At 40.7% G+C, this 19,672-nt stretch overlaps 2 protein-coding genes across 6 annotated transcripts in view; one reads left to right on the plus strand and one right to left on the minus strand.

Moving 5' to 3' along the window:
• Nucleotides 1-6,467, minus strand: part of LOC5507842 (stabilizer of axonemal microtubules 1) — a 6,748-nt gene extending 281 nt beyond the window's left edge. The window contains 3 exon segments of the mRNA XM_048727299.1: nucleotides 3-142; nucleotides 144-813; nucleotides 6,310-6,467. Coding sequence (XP_048583256.1) covers nucleotides 3-142; nucleotides 144-813; nucleotides 6,310-6,347 — 848 coding nt within the window. The 5' untranslated portion in view covers nucleotides 6,348-6,467.
• LOC5507846 (thrombospondin type-1 domain-containing protein 4) overlaps nucleotides 2,252-19,672 on the plus strand; it is a 41,421-nt gene continuing 24,000 nt past the window's right edge. Inside the window, exons 1-2 of one of the 5 annotated variants that reach the window (XM_048727700.1) lie at nucleotides 2,252-2,619; nucleotides 17,409-17,522. The gene's annotated coding sequence lies outside the window, so the exon portion shown is untranslated. Of the gene's footprint in view, nucleotides 2,620-9,525; nucleotides 9,673-11,682; nucleotides 11,955-16,543; nucleotides 16,691-16,921; nucleotides 17,523-19,672 lie in introns of those variants that run through there. The other 4 variants (XM_048727697.1, XM_048727696.1, XM_048727699.1 and 1 more) reach the window with 4 other exon arrangements.

Below are 19,672 nucleotides of genomic sequence, written 5' to 3' on the forward strand. Positions count from 1 at the left end.
GCTGGAAATCAGCATTCTTAGTGGTTTCCCTCTGCATGGGCTTGTCTGTCGCAAAGAGGTCGCTAATTGGCCGATACATCGCGGCTTTAGGGGCGTTGCGGAAATCCTGGTAGTCTGTCTTGAAGATTGACGTGCTGCTGAAATGGTTGCTCTGGGGCGACATACTCATCCCTCTTCTTCTCCATCTTAGGGGGGGATCTCTTGGGCGTGAAGTACGTGAGATTAGTCGTAGTCTTGTCCATGGATCCGGACATCCTGATCTTGTCTGGTTGCCGAGCTGTCGGTCTTGGAGGTTGATTAAACCTCATGAAGTCCTGTCTATGTATTGAAGTCTCGTTGAATGGCTGTTCGGGCGGGGCGTATGTTTTACTGCGCGAGATTTTCTCTAACGGTTCGGGTTTCCACGTTCTGTAGTCTCCATGTGATGTGGACATGTACTGAATCTGCGCCGAGGGAACTCGCATGGTTATGCCCTTTAGGTACGGGTTCATTCTCGCTGGCGGGGCCCTTGAGCCCCGGTAATGGTCCTTATTCTCAGAAACAGTCACAAACCTGTTAGGATTAGGGACATACTTTTCGGGCTCTTTTTTCTTCGGGGGGCTAACTTCGTGCGTTATGTAAGACGTTTTGCTAGTGGTGTTATCTGGGATGTCCCCTTCAGGGTGTAGAAGGTCCCTGGGGCGGTGGAATGGACCTCGTTGGGCGCTTTTGCGATGGTAATTTCCCTTGTACTCGGTAACACTGCATTTGTCTTCGCGTTCTTTGTTAATAACCCGGTTAGGATCAGAAGAGCCGTGTGGACAACGGTGCCGCCTGTTTAAGATAAAATGATAATATTTCAATCTACCAAAAGGGCATAGATTATCTTATTAATGAAATGTGAAAATAGCGCCCTGTTACTTTCTTAAATTTGTGAGCCAGTGCCACACAACAATTGTCACAACATAACACCGAATCTGTCACACAACCGACATAACACACGGTAACTGTCACACAACAGAGCGTCACACAAAACAGTAAGCGTCAAACAATACTGCAAGGCTAGTGCTGAAAAACGCAAGACTAGTTCCAGTACCGCGCGGTTAAACCAGCCCTTTTGTTTTGAAATGGCGGTTTTTTACCGGCGAACTGTCACATTTTGGCGAATGCTAAGAAAACTAGACCAAACCCAAGGCTACAATTTTCTTTATGACCCCCTCTTTATGACATTATGATTGTGCTTTTTTTTCGCCAGAGCACGTGCATGCGCATAGGTTATTCAGCACTGTCTACTGAAAAAAACATAAACGTAACACAACACGACAAGCGTGACTTAGCACCGCTGATGTCACGCGACATTGTTAGCGTTACAAAACACCTTAAAACGTCAAACAAGACAGAAATGCAAGACGAAATTACAACCGTAATTTTAAACGGAAACTGCCCTATTCACGGTTAAAGCGACAGTTAATGAATGATATGAGTTTGTTTACCGTAATAGTAAGCTATGACTAAGCCACAGGAATGTACTGCAAGTTTATCGGAGATTCCTTTTTTATCGTAAACCATGAAAGAAATATTGCACGTGTCAATGACTTAATTACCACTTTCCGAGTTTTTAAGATAAAACTGTTGACTTTATAGTCATACAGAGATTTGCAATATAGATTTCACATTTGCGCCAAGAAACATTTGCCTTTTTGAAACAGTTTGTTAAGACAACTTTTTTCCCCAAGATACAGCTATCGTACAGCCATTCAAACTGAAAATCAATTATTGTCAGTAAGAATCGGTTTGATGACGAAAGGAGCACCGAATACTGTAGATAGATGTAGATTATCAGGGTTAGATAGATATGCTATTAACCGACATTCCCCTACGCTGTCTTTTGGTATGAGAGCCAACATTTGTAGTTTAGTGAAGCGGTGAATTTTTTCGCACTAAGTTATGGACGGATGTAGAAATAAACAACCAAAAAGTATCAAAACACTCATCATGTTTACTATTGTATAAAAGTAAGCAATAATCAAGTGCAAATCTCGGTATATAGTATTAAACAACAACAACAGAAAAAAGAATATCAGCAGCGAACTAGAAATACGACAACACTCACTGAATGACAAAAAAGAGCGTGACAAAGTTCTTTGCTATTTTAGAAAAGTTATTTGAGGCCATTCATTTTTTATAAACGTGATAAAAAGGTTATCGATTTTCGGTATCTATAGAAGTTCAAGCATAACTTAATTACAAAAACACTTTATATCACATGACCCACGAGGTCCTGTTTAGGAATACTCCTTTATCTCCGTCTGCCAATTTTTGGCTTTTCCCCTTCAAACATTATATGCACAAAGGTTACTGTGCCCCAACGCTTTTCGCACAGCTAAGAGTTCCAAGGACAAATTCTTTGGGAAGGACACTAAACTGGGTTTCTGTCAGTTCAGATGGTAAAGTGGTCTCTGATTGGTTATCACTTAGAGGACCCGCTCTCATTGGCTTATACTCGAAAAGCCACTGAAGTGCAATGAAGAAACGGGCAGTGTTGAAAGCACGCGTACAAAAAATAAACTTATGCTGATGCTTGAGTTGCCGATACAAAACAAAGAAAAATAATCGTGGATTGGAAACGGAATATTAAAGGTAAGCATCGTAACAGTTAACACATTCACAAGAATTCCCAAGAAGCACCACCAGTCAGATATCAGTACAAAAATCGAACGTAAGTAAGAACACAACTATAAAATAAACTTCTTAATTGTTTTACTATTTTACTTAGGTAGACTAAGATAAACGATTGTCAATTGCTGTTATCTGTAAAAAAATAGTAACAATAGGGCAAAAGCCACAATAGCTTTTATAGCTTTAGTTAATTTGAAATAGAAATGGCTCGGAACACAGTAATATTTATCCGCATTATTTGTTAATTGTTCCACAGCTAATATTAATTCTTTTGTTTAAAACAGTAAAAATATGGTGTTTGTTATAAGAAACCCATCTTGTTCTAAACGAAATAATAAAAATGATATTTTTATTGTATCAAAGGAACGTTGACCTAAGACCGCTTAAATTTTGTGATAAAACTGCTTTGCTGTGCAGTTTGGTCGACTAGAATTTGCCCTGATGAAATGGTCAAACATGCTCCACCACGTCACTACACTACCCTTACTCGAACTCGGATTACTCGAATCCCTACCTACATAATTCTTACTGAGTTCGATTTACCTTGGATCTGATCCCAATTTACAGTCATTCGGGAGAAGACTCCCTGCTAGTTTGCTTAGTATCAAGCTTGAAACTAACTGTCTTGTAAGCACAAGACACCCCACAGACAATTCGAGCTACTTTTGAGCTTTCTTATCCCTTCATCGTGAACGTGATTTTTTGCTCTCCTCAAAACTAGAACCGAATTTTCGGGTCTTCTAGTAATCGAAAATCTTTTCACGATATAATACGGGGATAAAAATCAAATCTCAACAATGGCATTATAAAAAGCACACTTTTTTCGCATTTGCAGAGTAATAAAATAGCCAATCTTGCCTATTCAACTGCACAAATACAATACATAGCCGTAGCAGGCCTCCAATTATTGGAGCGTGGGGGGGGGGGGGGGGGGGGGGGGGGGGCACCGATACAGACACGTTTCGCTTCGCTCAAATCGTTCTCGCCGCGAAGTTCGGAGTCTCTGGTCCCAAGGGTATTTATGGATTGCAACTCCCCCCCCCCCCCCCCCCCCGCGGGGACATCAACTTCCTGTAATTTTCCTATGTTGAATGCTTCAGATAAACCCACTTTTACAGACAACAGACGGTACTCTAGCATAAAAGTGACTTTTTAATTGTATATGTTATATTATTGTGCGAAAAAGACAAGCATAAGATCAAGTTCAAGTCGCTATTGCAAAAGATCAAAATATCAAATAAATAGAGCTCACTATATAGCTATTGTTCCTCATTTCTAGCTTTATGTGTAGACAAGTCTCCACAAACTCCAATCAGCCATTCAAAGCGAACGGGGGAATTTACCATATAAGGAACCCCTCCCCCGTGTCTTTACCATATATGGACCCCCTCCCCCGTGTCTGATAGATTTTTGGGGGGTTTTAATTTTTTTTATCAACGAAATGGGCGTTTACTTACAGCAAACACTTAATTAACATTCACTCCTAACAATCAAAGAACAGATATATAGGAATTCGAAGAACGTTGAAAGGAGTGAACATAGAAATAGCTTCGTTTGGACGCTGAAAAGATGCTGAGACGCCCCTACAAAACACTCAATTTTTAATCTTGGTAAAGAAAGCGAAAGCTTTTTGACGCAACATTTGAATACCTTAGTGCGTACAACCCAAAGCTCGGTGACGTTTCATCTCAGCTTTGATCAGATATAGGTCACTAAAATCCCATGCTAAACTGACTAAAGATTAAATCGATTCAGTATTGATACCTAGCACAAAGAGATATATCTTTCTTTTGGATTTTGCTTGAGTTGTGGGACTAGATATTTTAATCAATTTTGCGACAGCCAATTAGAAGCGTTGAATATCACTCGAGTCTGCGCAGAAAGGTAAGTTCAGGCACGCGTAAAATTATCTTGACTGTATTATGAAATAGAAATTTGTGTGTATGTCTGGTAGCATAAGAAAACGGCGGAGCTCGGAATTTTTAATGATCCAACTTCATACGTATAATTCAAGGGAAATATATATTTATATGTCATACAAACTAACAGACACTGAGGAAGCAATGTTTTCGCGGTGACCTCGATAACGTAGGAAACCTAGAATTACTATGTGTCGGAAGTACCCTTTTAACTATCTAACTAGTAGCGGTCAGACAGACCTATAGCGATCAGTGATAGCACCATCTAGAAATTACCGCGCCAAATAAAGGGGAGGGGTTGCCTCCCCCTCATTTTAAAGAAAAATGCTATAAAAAGAGCCACTCATTTATGTATTTACTCTTACTTTTTCGTGTTGGAACCCCGCAATCCCCTTTCTGATAAAGAAATCTAGAATCCGCCCCTAGAATAACGCCGGGCGGCGTAAAGGGCTGTTCGATTTACGTGATTTTTTTTTTCTTTTCTCGTGACTTTGAAGCCATGTCGGAATTTTTCGTGTAAAAATAAATAAAAGCTAAACATATAATATAAATGATATCTCGAGGAAAGCAAGTATTTGATGCTGCTATGAAATCATATTAGAATTTTTGTAGCTGGATAATTATTCCTTTTCTATAAAATTATTCTCATGATCACCTTTTTTAGCAACAAAAATATTTACCTCCATTCCAATCATTACGGCATAATGTACAAAATCAAATCAATATTTTCTCTGGGTTTATTCTCCTCGCGGATGAAGTAACGCGACCAGAAGCAAAGTATTTTTGTGTGGCCTTATCGTCACTCGATAGGCACAATCTGCTTATTCACGCCTTCCATATTAAAGTCATCGAAATATTTATCATCGAAACAGAAAAGTCTTAGACAAGAAGCTCAAAAAAAAGGGATGACCTACCAAAACAATTATAAATTACAGCACGATAGCAGAAATAATACAATGATGTACAAAACGGATTGCACAAAGCAGTTGCCCTTGGTTACTGAGACAGTAAAGACGATTTTAGGACTTGTATTCGAGCGTATTGTTCAAAGACAGATAAGAAATCAGAGCTACCGGTAATGGCAAAGTTACCATCTTCAATTATCACCGTTAACTTAGGAACGGTCGCAAACTTTCATGTGCCATAAATTATAAAGTCAAATAGCGCGTCTCATCCAGTTTTAATTAAAAATACGCCAAAGGATATTCTTTCATGGCACCTTATGTAAGGGCTCTCCTTGTAAAATCGTACTGGTACCATGTTATTAGTATGTGTCGCTCTTGGCAACGATCAGACAGAAGGTCATGAATTCGACACTTTACGATTATGAAGATGGTAATATAATTGAAATTCGCTTCTAGCTCTGACTAAATCTGCACTTGCACCTCTTATATCCGGAAAAGCAAATCCCAGAATGATTCGCACTCGTTGACTTGTGATGAATAACTCCTAAATGGCTTTCCGAAGGTGTTCAGAGCAATAATAAATTCATTGTCAAAAGTTACAGACATTAGCTTCTATCGGTTTTTATCACACACTACGGAACTAATATTCTCTCCTAAGAGTATTTGAAGTAAAAACAAGGGATATGAAGCAGGAAATATTAGATTTTCAGCCTCAGAATACAAAATCACGCGGGATAGAGATAACAACACAAGCTGTGCTTTTAGTTGGTAAAAGTAAAAGTCGCTCGATAGCGCGTAGCTTAAAACGATAAGGAGTTAACACTTACCCACAACTGCAGATCTGACAGATACACTTCTTTGTCATAATGTGTCTCGATAGAGCAGGAATCCTGCACTAATACACGATGAACGCTTGAGTTTGAAGGAATTCGTGTCGAGTTTGTGAGAGAGCGGTGCACTGTTGTGTGACGTTGTCATGGCAATGACTTGCTATCACTATAATAACAGTTTTAATTGATATTCAGTCTGACACGGTAGGTGATTGTTTAACCTGGGTGTCCGAACAATAATAATAGGCAGGTAATATTATAATCTTCATCTTTTTTATATTTTTGTTGCATATATTTTGCAAAATATTTCTGTTGGAAAGACAGATAACAAATCTGTCTTTCTGTTGGAAAGACAGATAACAAATCTGTCTTTCTGTTGGAAAGACAGATAACAAATCGCTTAAATATATTCCCAAAAGCAAACAAATATTACAATCAGTTAAGTGTTTAAATATTAATAACATCTAAGTCGCTAAAAGGTACGTTTTAATTTTTAATATATTTATCTTATAATTGCTATACGGTAAGAGAGGACGAATAGAAACACATATCCTAATCTCAGAAAACTTTTGTTGTGCTACCGCATAAATTGTAAATAAAGCATATCGTTTTATCTGAGATGACCGAGAATATGAGTTGTTTCACAGAAATAAAAGGACAATAGTCTGGTTCCAGGAGCCTCAAACGTCTCTCTATTTAGTGGCCAGAAGCTCGCTGGCCTCTAACTAGAGAGACTTTCGAGGCTCTGGAACCAGAGTAAAGGGACGAGTCCAATACCTGAACAAGTCCTACGCGGCTCAGGTTTTTCAAAGTTAGACTGCAAAGGAGACAGGAGATTGTCATGTACTGGCGGCATCATCGTATCGAGGGGCGGCAACGAGACGACGGAGGGATAAGGGGGCGGAAAAGGAGAGAAAGGAGGTAAAAGATGTCTTCCACTCCTTTCTCTTTTCTCCCGCCGACCTCGTTCGCCTCGTTTAATTTTGCGGCTGTGACCTCGACGCTCTGGGTTCCCGTGGATGAGGTATTGGACATGCGCGAAAAAGAATGGCGCGTGCTGGCCAATTTCATGTTTTTGCAATCTTCCTTTGATAGAACTACAGCTTTATATACTGTTATGTTGAAAGTCTCTTTGTAATAGGCCAATCGACGAGAGCGCGTAAAAGCTTAATTTTCTTTATCTGTTTATGTTTCGGCGCGCGAACCGTCACAATCCCATCTTCGGTACTTCTTAGACACGAGGTTCCGCTATAACAGGGAGAGCCCCTCCAACCCGCGGGCTCGAATTTGCAATTATAATTAGAACACTGCAACGCTAGCAGTCACAAATTATAAGCCTCCTGTAAAATTGCTTATTTCTGAGCCTTAGTCGGCTGGAATAAAACTATTTTTGCACAGGTAACAAGACAGTTGTGTTAAGAGATTGTTAAATTTGTTATTTGCTTTGCACTCACGTTTTCGGTGCAAAATTTTAAATTTGCGCTATCCATAATCTAGCGCACCTGCATAAATTATTCTCGCGCTGTGTATTGGTATAGCATTATTTTACGATAGATAGAAACAGTTTTAGATGGACAACTCTAGGAATGATATTTATTTTGGTTTAGAATATGAAATTTGAATTTAGCGCTTAGAGCAATTGTCCTGACATGTTGACTCATTGACGGCTGATTGATAACTGATTGTTCTTGAGTCTGGGGTGGGAGGAGCTTTCCCTTTTATAGCGGAACCTCGTGTTTAAAGGATCCTTTTGTTTTAGTCGCAATTTAACAAAGGAACCTAAGGCGCTTGCAAAGGTCGGATTAAAGGGCGGTTTTTATGTAAGATGTACAAAAAACATCAACCGATCATCTGAATGGTCTAGTCTATTTGCATCTTTTGTTGCATCTGCTTCGTTCCACAGAAATTGATGTTCAAAAGTCTAGTCTGTTTGTAAACTATTGTAAGTATATATTATAGAACTACTCTCCTTTCAAGAAAATGCCACGTCTTTTAACAAAAACTACGGATGAGATTCACCTTGGCTCATTAGCTACAAAAAAAATGTAAACTTGACGTTAGTTTCCAGTCCCCCAGCCAATTGGGAGGCCATAGGCTAGCGGAAGGCTGAGAAAGTTTAAAATGGCACCATCACAGTAGCCTGCATAGCAAGCGTTTCGCGAAGAATAGGGCGAGTGTGGTTTTGTTCTTTATTTCCGTTGAAACTCCACAGAGATCTCTCGCCTCTACTCCGCAGGATAATCTGGAGGTTTGGGAATCCAAGAAGCGAAATCACATCACAGCGAAATCCGAAAAACTGGACCTAATTTTTCCGTGGGGGAGGGGGGGGGGGGGGGGGGAGGGAGTTCTCTGATAAAAATCTAACCACCTCCGAGAAAACAAAATGGGATTTTTTATGCCTTTGCAGTATTTCACGGGGACGTTTATTGTCGGATTTGGCTACATACCAGAGTGACCTAGCTTATGATTTTTAGTTTTATTTACTAATAGCACGTCTATTGCGAACAGACAGTGGACGTTTGGCCGTTGTGGGGGGAGGGGGGGCTGCGTTCGCACCGTTTGCACCCCCCTGGGTACGGGCCTGACATCTCTCTTCATACCAAACATATTCCCCACGGATAGTGTCCTTCGTATGCATTGCCTTATATGGGCATTGATGCCCATATTTAGAAGAGCTAAAGTTTTCCCGCTCCCTGATCTCCAGAAAACATGGTGAAAAATGCTGATTCCTTTCAATTTGAGACTCGAGGCAAAAATGTGTCCAAAAAACTTGATCGCTTGGTCAAATCTTTATCACACAAGTCTTGAAAAGCCCTTAGACCCAGGCCTCCAAGAGATTGGCCGAGCGAGATTTAAGGTTACCCAAATATTGATATGTGGTTTAAAAGTAGACGGAAGGGCGAAAAGGAGGCGAAGATCTCTAAAAGTTACTTTAAAACTTTAAAAGTTACGTTAAACATGAACAAGGAGCCGGAAGGCAACTTCATCGCGGGGACTTGTAAAATAAGCCGCGGACTCATTAACTAAATAAATCTCCCAGCAATCCCAGCGGGAAGGGTATTTATTGTACGGGTTGATTACCTGATCGATGCACGCATTTCTTTCCCACGCTAAACGAAATTGAATGCAAAACTAATGACAGTTCCTAGTTAACAATCAAATATGTATAATGCTTAGCTCATTGACCCGTCATTGCTTTTGGTCTAAAGCATCGCGTTGTACTGACATGTGGATGCTAACCATACTTCTACCTTTTACTTATCTTTACTACAAGACATTTTTGCTCCTAAAATGATAAACAAAAAAGACAGCTCTGCTGTACGCCTGTGAGCATTATTACCAAGCATGTGATAAAGAAAGGTAAATCTATTACTAACAATATAGCAGTTAATGTCGATAACCCAATCTTTGTTATTATTTATAATAAAAATGCAACTGCCTTTCCCTGCTAGCAGAGGCTGCCCAGCGAAGTACAGAGAAAAGAGGCCTCTGCTAGCAGGGAACAACTGCCTTTGCAATAAGACTTCAAAATAACCTTCCACAAATGAAGTGTGATACTTTATTGGCGATATTTGATTGAAAGTTTCTCAGTTACTTGCTTGTATTAGCCGATGAGTATGGATTCTAACCGGCGGGCTGCGTGATTGGATTAGCCTTCCTTAACACAGTCAAGTAACTATATATGAAAAGTAGAGAGTCGAGCGATCAATGTTTACACAGATTTAATTTGATAGCTTGATTGAGCTCCTTTCGGGAGAGGTACAGGCCTTTGCCATGGTGTAATTGTGCGATAAACAGTTTACGATTTAGTCCGTCTTGTTTTTTTTTTAAAATATCTCTTGCCTAGAAAACCTCGTTAATCAAATTGAAATAGCTATAAAACAATGGGATTGCAGACTTTTGTTTGACATTCGATCATTTGTCCCCTTTTTCAGGACCCACAAATAGGGTTTTGCATGGGGGAGGGGAGGGAAGGGAGCTTGTAAAGACTCGAGCACATATCACCATTTACCCGCCTATGGGCATTGATATAATATACGCTCAAGTTTGAGCGTAGAATACTTTATCTATCGGGCGCACTGCATCAGCAAGCTACTAAATTGAAATAGCTATAAAACAATGGGATTGCAGACTTTTGTTTGACATTCGATCATTTGTCCCCTTTTTCAGGACCCACAAATAGGGTTTTGCATGGGGGAGGGGAGGGAAGGGAGCTTGTAAAGACTCGAGCACATATCACCATTTACCCGCCTATGGGCATTGATATAATATACGCTCAAGTTTGAGCGTAGAATACTTTATCTATCGGGCGCACTGCATCAGCAAGCTACTATACAGGGAATCATTTGCTTTTATGACGTGCATGCAAACACTTGAGAAAAACTTGCGTAAAAATAGAGAACTACAAAGAGCCCTGAAGGGTTTAAACGAAAACCGGCGACCGACTAGGAATTTATACCATTGAATTGTAAAGCAACAAAGGCAAATAGTGTATACACCTATTTCAAATAACGCCACCGCGGGTTACCGACACAAGATTTTCGAGTGCAATCTATGTGTATATGGCACTGCTTAAATACATGACTATTTTTTTATCATAACCTTCCCCCCCCCCCCTTCTTCTTGAAGATCATAAACTTGCGAGCACATTTCGTGGGTTCTAGCTAAATCGCGTTTCCGGACATTTCATTTTCGTTAAAACCTCAGTCATTCCTTGTGAGGGTTTCGTATTTTCTGATTAACCTCGGTATGATTGTGCAAATTAACGTGAAATCGAAGGAATGCGTGGAATTTGTCAAGTAAACATACGTGGACATAAAAGAGCTGGTTTCGTAACCCCCAAAGTCTTGTATTCGCTTAGCCAAATAAGCCATTGGGATAGAGCTACTCAGCTTTTGGTAGCCGTATGGGCAGATTGCTTAGCTGATGGCAGCGTTTGATGCTTCGTTTTTTATGTGAATTCGTTGTGGCCTTCGACTAATCCCACACGTCAAAATAATGGAACTTGAACGAGATTTGCTTTGTTTTAATCTTAGACAAGTATCGATACCTAAGGCAGAAAAATACGTCAAAGAGAAGAAATCGTTTGATAATGGGTTCTTTTCTCGTTTAATTTTTCTATTTGTTTTGTGACAATACGTCATTGTTTAATGTTTTGTTCATTTATGCCTTTTTTTAAAAGTCCTTGGTACCACAACCCGCAGCTTTCGACAGTGGACCTTTAAACTAAGTATTAAAACAGCCAACACTTCAGTAATAAGGCAGTGTTGCTATGGAAACATGGCCCTTTGCATGCCTATGCTAAAACGCGGGAATTAGCGGCTCTTTTATTGTGTAATTGTATTAATTTAACCTCCAACGCTTAAGATAAACCAGTGTCGTCATCCATATAGGACATTGGTTCGGTTGTTCGTTTGATTACAGCCGACAGCGGCGAGTCTTAGTGCACACGTCGTCCGAATATGAAGCATTCCCTCTGCGACTGCCCCATGTAAACTGTTCTGGTTGAGATGATGTCTTTGGATGTTTTTCGTGCACAGACATGATCAAACTAACATTGCTAATAGTATGGACAGTGCCAGACCCATGTCAAATCGATCGGAACGTTTAACAAGTGTCACTTGACAGAACAACGAGTTGAAGTAAGTATAATGCAAGGGTCGCTGAGATTGAGTTCTATTTAACGATATGTTAAGTCTGCTGTGGAGTGGATTTATTTTTGTTCGTTTGGGTTGACTTTGCAGGATTCGAAGCGATTTGCCATGTAAACAATCGTGCAAGCGAATAACTCGTGATAAAAAAGAGATTAGCACGATGCAATTTGCATACTCAGAAATGACTTCGTGGGGGCAGATGAGAATCGTTACGGTTGGGAACACCAGAACGGAAAAATCCTCATTCTACATCATTTAGCTGACGAATTTTGAATTTGGAGATTTTCGGGACATAAAAATACACCTGCCGTACTTTCAAGACAGATATAAAACAGGGGCGGATTTAGGAGCTCCAGAAAGAGGGGGCCGAAGCAAAGGCTTAAAAATAGGGGGGGGGGGGGGCGGATTCAATGTTCTTCCGATTATTTCCTTTTATTACACGTATAACGAGAATCTTTTTACGTAAAGATCCGTTGTAGAAACCAGTATGCTATATTTTTCCATGTGAAAAAGAGCTTTACAGCCAATCAGGATACCGTATAGCTTTTATCACATGTGCGAAGTATAACCAATCAGCGCAAGCGATTCAGTTGTTTAGCCAATCAGGCGTTGCATTTTAATGGCTTCTCAGACAGATCTGGTAGTTCCATGTTTTGTGTTCTTTGAAGAATACGAATGCACATTAATTGCTGGTGTCTCTTGTATGGGGTGTTCCCCGTGTGAAGCGCCCGTTCAACTGTTCAATGAGGTGTAGAGTCGAATGCACATTATATTTTGGTGCCCTTGTATGAAAGCCAACAAAGCCACAGAGCCTGAGCATCTCCCCTATAACGGTCCCCCCAACCAGATAAATCGTAAACGTAGATGCTATTGTAAATCCCAATCCCGAGTCAGTTTGAATCTACGTAAATCGTCCACGATGTTAAATCGTAGACGATAAACGAACATCGACTACGATTACGAAAATTGTAAGACGATATAATGAGGACGATGATATCGTCCTACGTGTTCCAGATATGCGAAGTGATCCGGAAGAGAGATGGTTTACCCACCCAAAGGGAAAAGTGTTAAAAGAAGATGGTTTCTCTAAGAAGGAGCTCTGATTTTTTTATGAGTTCTACTGAAATCCTGCTGGCAGTTAAAATGGGGGAACCAAAAAATTTTAAACTAAAAATAAGTGTTACACTCAAGGGGAGGCACTGAAAATTTAAGGTTTCCCGAGTCAAACACTCTTACCTAATCCCCTCCTCCCCCCTACTCCCCTTTCCCTCCCCCTCCTCCCCTCAGGCTATTTAATGATCACTCGCAATGTCCTTTGTACAGAGTTGTCCGTTTGCTGGGTACAGGCTTTCAAACAGGTTTGGAATTCAAACAAAGGTCACTTCTGACCCATCCTAAATAAGATCCGCAATATCGTAATGTCGTCATTTCAATAAAAAGTTTTGGATAAAGTTGGCGGCTCCCACGCTTGCGATATGAACTGTAACAGAACTAGCGTTATCATGTTTGACACCTGTATGATTCGATACCTGTATGGTTACTCTATTAATTTCGGTATGGTTACTTTATTGATACCGGTATGGTTACTCCATCGATACCGGTATGGTTAATCCATAAATACCGGTATGGTTATTCCAATGATACCGGTATGGTTACTCTTATGATACCGGTATGGTTACTCCAATGATACCGGTATGGTTACTCCAATGATACCGGTATGGTTACTCTATCGATACCGGTATGGTTACTCCATCGATACCGGTATGGTTACTCAAATGATACCGGTATGGTTACTCAAATAATACCGGTATGGTTAATCCATTAACACCGGTATGGTTACTCTATAAATATCGGTATCAATAAAAATCGTTTTTTTTTTTGTAATGACATTTTGTAATAACCATCGTCTACTAAATTCTCAAGGGAAATATCGTAATAGTTTTCCTAAACCAGTCGATGGAAATGGATGCTTTCTCACACTTGGTATTACTCTAGGGTGGCAAAATGGCGGCTGGCAGTGGCTCTTTAACAGGGTATTGGGTTAATGTTTACAAATGATGTATGGAACAATTTATCATCGAGAACAGTTGTTTGCGGGTGAATAAACTATAATATTTTGTGAATAAAACAATGACATTTTAAGGTGGCTACCTTAAGATTTCCTCCCATGATTTGTCTTCCAATTTGGGCTCTTTAACATTAAACGTTTGCCCTTAGACATCCGAAATAAAACAGAAAATGTGCCGAAATGAGGCAGGAGTTATAAAAAAGTGTCATAAGCTCAAGCTGTCCGCTAACAAGAGTTATCGTATGCAAAAGGAGCCCTCCTGCGTTGTCAAGACAGTGTTTGTATGTGACATCAGTAGCCTAAGATAATTGTCTCTTTAATTAATTCTAGATAAGCCCTCATTCATCTTTGTTGTTCAATGAAAGAGATACGCAAACTATATCTCAAGGCGGAATTTCCGGAGTTGTTTGAGGGATAATGGGACCTAATTCCCCAAAACCCTTCAGATACGCTATGTAATCGCTAAATCAACATATTTTAAGCGTTCCAAATGTACTGGACCGTGTTCTGGGCTCGAAATATTGGTGGTGGTGGTGGGGGGGGGGGGGAGGGGTGGGGGTCGGGGGGGAGGAGTACAGAGACAAACTGAGGGGGCACAGCCACGCCCCTAATAGCCATCATTTTATTTTTTATGTGCATTCACAAATAAAAGTACCCACCAGTCACGGTGGTAGATTTCTATTGTCAATCTACTGGCATACTTTTCGTTACGTTTACGTTTTTTTCTGATTGCCTTCCTTGGAATGGTTGCAAACCATCAATACACATTACGACACTTCATAAAGTAGTGCGATGATATCATTCCTTACATTTCATTTGTACCTATTTACAGATTTATAATTAGAGTACACGTTCACAAATAACTATATACCTATCATAGCTCTGTTAATGTTGAGCGTGAAATATTATTTTTCAATTACAGTAAGAGCAAATTTTTCTGTCCAAATATGTCCGTTGGTAGAGGTGTTTGCTTGTTGGGGATTCACCATAGAAGGCGAATGGGGAGGGGGGGGGGGGGGGGGTAGAGCTGTTTGCTTGTTGGGGATTCACCATAGAAGGCGAATGGGGAGGGGGGGGGGGGGGGGTAGAGCTGTTTGCTTGTTGGGGATTCACCATAGAAGGCGAATGGGGAGGGGGGGGGGTAGAGCTGTTTGCTTGTTGGGGATTCACCATAAAAGGCGAATGGGGAGGGGGGGGGGGTAGAGCTGTTTGCTTGTTGGGGATTCACCATAGAAGGCGAATGGGGAGGGGGGGGTAGAGCTGTTTGCTTGTTGGGGATTCACCATAGAAGGCGAATGGGGAGGGGGGGGGGGGGGTAGAGCTGTTTGCTTGTTGTGGATTCACCATAGAAGGCGAATGGGGAGGGGGGGAGTTAGAGCTGTTTGCTTGTTGGGGATTCACCATAAAAGGCGAATGGGGAGGGGAGGGGGTTACTCGCCAGCTTCTATATTCAGGGGGGGGGGGTTGCTCTATCCCTAGCTTCAATATTCTTTTAAGAGGAGAGGGATAGGATAGACTTTGGCAGCACATTAAAGCTCGTCAGACTGGTAATCATAAGTAAGCACTCAAAAGCACGAAGAAAACATACTCGGTCTACTCATCAATCTATTGGTTCTAAGGATAAATCTGTAGTCGCGAGCTATCTCAACCTCAACCACTCTATGAGCATCTGTCTAGACGACCAAGCCGCTAAGGTGCGCGCCCTCGCTTCCTCTACACAAAACACATTGTACCGTTAATTGCGGTAAGGAAGATTATCATCGGATATTTAGCTATCGACTTGACCATCTTCTCGGCGTGAGACTAATAGCTCATCGATTACACGCTCTCACGCCAAGCGAGCGACCAACAAACACCATTAGATAACATTTGCGACCGCCGTGTGACCCCGGTTCTGTCTCGTTAGTGATCGCACTGACGTAACGTCATAGGGGGTCTTAGGTAACGCTTCGTCCGGTGTGTAAGCCTTGCATAAAAAGCCTGTCTTGTTAGTAATAGCGCTGACGTAGCGTCATAAAGATCTTAGGTATCGCTACGACCAGAGTGAGCCTTGAATAACAAGCATGTCCCGTTCGCTGAAGTATCGCTACGATTGTCCAGGCCTTACTCGGTGTAATAAGGCAAAACAGGGTATGAAAAGTCGCTTTCGGTGTGTAGTCCTAAGCGGATGGAAATATTTCGGAAACTTTTAAGGCCATAATTCCATTTCAAGTATCAGTAGCGCGCGCGTTGTCTTGTTAGCATATCCGGTTGGCTATAAAATGTCACAGGAGTCATGGGAATCGCACCCCCCTCTATCTCCTTCACATTAAAAGCAAAATGGATTAAAAGAGGTCCCTTTAAAGCCAAAAAACAAGCACTACAAAATGTACACACTCTGATAGCACAACATTTAAAATCATTACTGCAAAACTGTTATTTTTGCGTTTTTTTTGTATTTTGGGGATGTGATTTGGATCTGTAGGAAGACCTTGATAACCTTTAGGTTGATAGTCATGTATGACACACTTCTCTCCACAGCAAAATACGTTAGCCCATTCCAACAGCGCCTTTACGAGTGAAAGGCTGGCTCTCTACTGCGCACATCTCATAGGAAACATGGTTACACTCATAGTAAATGATCCCTTTTAAAAACAGTCAAAAACGTGGTTAAAAGGTATCGATGTTCCTCTTTAACTGTGATAAACATTTATCCTAATCAATACACCCAAATAGACTCTGCGTGATTCGCGTGTGCTTGATGTATGCGAGGCCTGATCAATTCTAAGTGTGTTCTTGGGATGGTATTCGGGAGATTTGTTTGGGGAGTTACAATGGAACAGTTTGTACCTGGGGGTGCTTGTTCACTTCAGTTCGTTCGTATGGTGTTATCGGTGTGAAAGTGTAGAGATTACAGATAAGGACACAAAAGAGTAATTTACGCAAATGTCTTTGCTCATTTCTAGCAAGTTGTAATTGGTTTAGCAGCTGACCGGCTCACCCAAGATAAGAAAATGTAAACCTATCTTTTAGATTACGGTGCGGTTTATTTAGCCTTGTTTACATTGTGTCGGATCTTTCGAGACTTCCCCTATACAAACAAATATCAGTTATTACTACTGAATTCCTGATTGCAAAAAAATGTGACTAGTAAGATAACAAGGCGGGTATGGTTAGTGTATTGTGTGGTCCGATGCTAACAAGGAGAGGAAAGGCGGAGAGCTGAGCTTGGAAAGCGCGGATGACATGAGAACGTGCTAATTTGACAGGCTAATCATTTCCCCTCCAGATCAGCACAACCAATTGAAGCTCTCATTGACTCCATCTCCTGCCTCTCGTACATTAATAGCTACTGTACTGCCCGAGAGTCACCGCCTTTTATCCACATTTTTCAGACGAAGCTGCTCAAACTTGAAGAGCCTTTCTAAGACTAGAATAATCGCGCTGGCGGAGTGAAGACGTACCAATTGGAGGCTGGTCTGTGACTGGACGACAACGGCGGAAAGAAGGTGAGATAAAACGTTCTCATGTACTGCCCATATATTCCGTGCATAGGAAAACCTTGCTCCTTGCTCCGCTTGTTCTCGACTTTGGACTCGTTTGAAGCATACAACTAGGCTAGAGGACCCATCTTCATTCTAAACTGATAGTGCGCAAGGCATGTCGAACCATTTCCAAACACGCTGATTTTACAAGAACTCACACACTATCAGCATTATTGCATCTTATCTGAAATCATTGATTGAAGAGTAAACTTCTATTTTCGTCCGTAAAGTGCTGTTTTTTCTTTGGAACATCGCGTTTTATGCTGGTAAATTATTCACTGTAAGCAAATACCCATCAAACACGAGACAGCTCAACTGATATTTAAATATAAGCAAGGAGCATATCAGTGAACAGCTAACCTCGATAAAACAAACACATCAACACACGAACTTTTCCCGTCGGTCAAACACTATTCACCAAACCTCCACAAACCGACTCGTTCTATATCTTATAGCTTTAAAAAAAAGTTTAAGAAATTTTATTGTGAGGAATAGCGTACTAGTTGGTATTGAGATGGGAAGATATAATTTTTAAACGAAATATCCCTGGCATGACTAGCTGGCGAAAAAGTGTGTGTGTGCGAGTATGTAATCACATCAGGATCATGGTGTTCCCATTAGCCAAGAAGAGACGTGAGTGCTTTAACAACAGATAATACCACCCAGGCATTTACAACTCCAATAAGCTCAACACTAGGTCTTCGAAGATTCAAGCCATTTATAAAATGTTGTAAACTGATAAAGCGAAATAAAACGAGTGATCAAACGGATAGCTGTACTGAACACGCGCTTTTTATGCCTTTTATAAGCTGACAATTGCCAGATTGACAAAAGCCTTGGAAGCCTTGATTCGAGTGCAGGCTTGTAATTCCTGCTCTATACTTGACGAGGCTCTAGCCTTATAACAATATTTGTCTTGTTAGCACAGCATCTGTCAAACAATGGTTAACCAGACGAAACATTAAAAACATTAACCTACGCATGCGTAATAACACGCTATTCTGGCAAGGTCCACGATACCTTGCCGCTGGCACAAAGGTACGTGGGCTCTGGGAACGAGATTGGGCAAGGTCGCAAATGACCGAGTCACGTGACTTTTTTGCCTCCGTGCTTGGGATATTTTAGCACTAATTTGCGGTGAAAGGATAACTCAATTTAACTTGAAATGGAATATTTTTATATTTCATTTCAACGATGCTTTCTTTTTCAAATAAACGAAATTTGCCATTCCATTTTTACTAAACTAGAACACACACCGAGCCATTCCACACAAATTATACAGCAAGCAACTAATGTTGCAGTCGATACAAAAAGAAAAAATGTTTTTCTGATAGTTGAAAAATATATAATCCATACACAAGTCTGGCGCCATCCCTGCGGAAAACATCAGACATTTGCGAGCTACAAATGATGTTCTTTGGGGATGGGGGACTAAAGCTGTCGCTTTTAAAAAATGGTGATCAACCCCTCATTTTTTATTTTTTATAATTGAAAATACAGCGGTTTATTTGCAAGAACCATCCACGATCAGACGATTGAAGTCTGATACTTTATTAACAATATTTGATTGATAGTTTCTTGGTTACTCGATTGAATTAGCCGATGGAAATGAATGCTTTGTTTGACTCGGCATTGAGCGGGAGTATAATGGCGGCGTGATTGGCCTTCTTGTCTCAAATCTTGCCGTTGAGTATTTGATTCATGTTAAGCGGCTATGCTCCCTGTGTGTTTCTCATCTATCTCGTCGTTTGCTTTCGTTGACCCCGTCTTTGTACATCGTATCATGTACTAAGGGTCGGTCTGTTGGTTACCTTGTGAGAGGATTAGCAATGGTTTAGCAAAGATAAGCACGATTCATGTCTTCTAAGGGGTGGACCATTAGAAATTTGGGGGGGAGGGGGGCTGGCAATTTTTTTTTTTTTCGAGGTCCCGGAGTGTGCAGGATTTATTTATTTATTATTTTTTTTTATTTTGCCGGAGATTTCTACATGGTATATTGAATACATACTGACGGGATACCGACATTCAAAATACTAAAAATCCACCTAAGCCAGGGGCTAAAATGATTGTCTAACACAAATGTGATACATTTCTTTTATGTTTACCAGGATGTC

This window comes from Nematostella vectensis, chromosome 5 (genome assembly GCF_932526225.1).
Source record: "Nematostella vectensis chromosome 5, jaNemVect1.1, whole genome shotgun sequence".
NCBI classification, from domain to species: Eukaryota; Metazoa; Cnidaria; class Anthozoa; order Actiniaria; family Edwardsiidae; genus Nematostella; species Nematostella vectensis.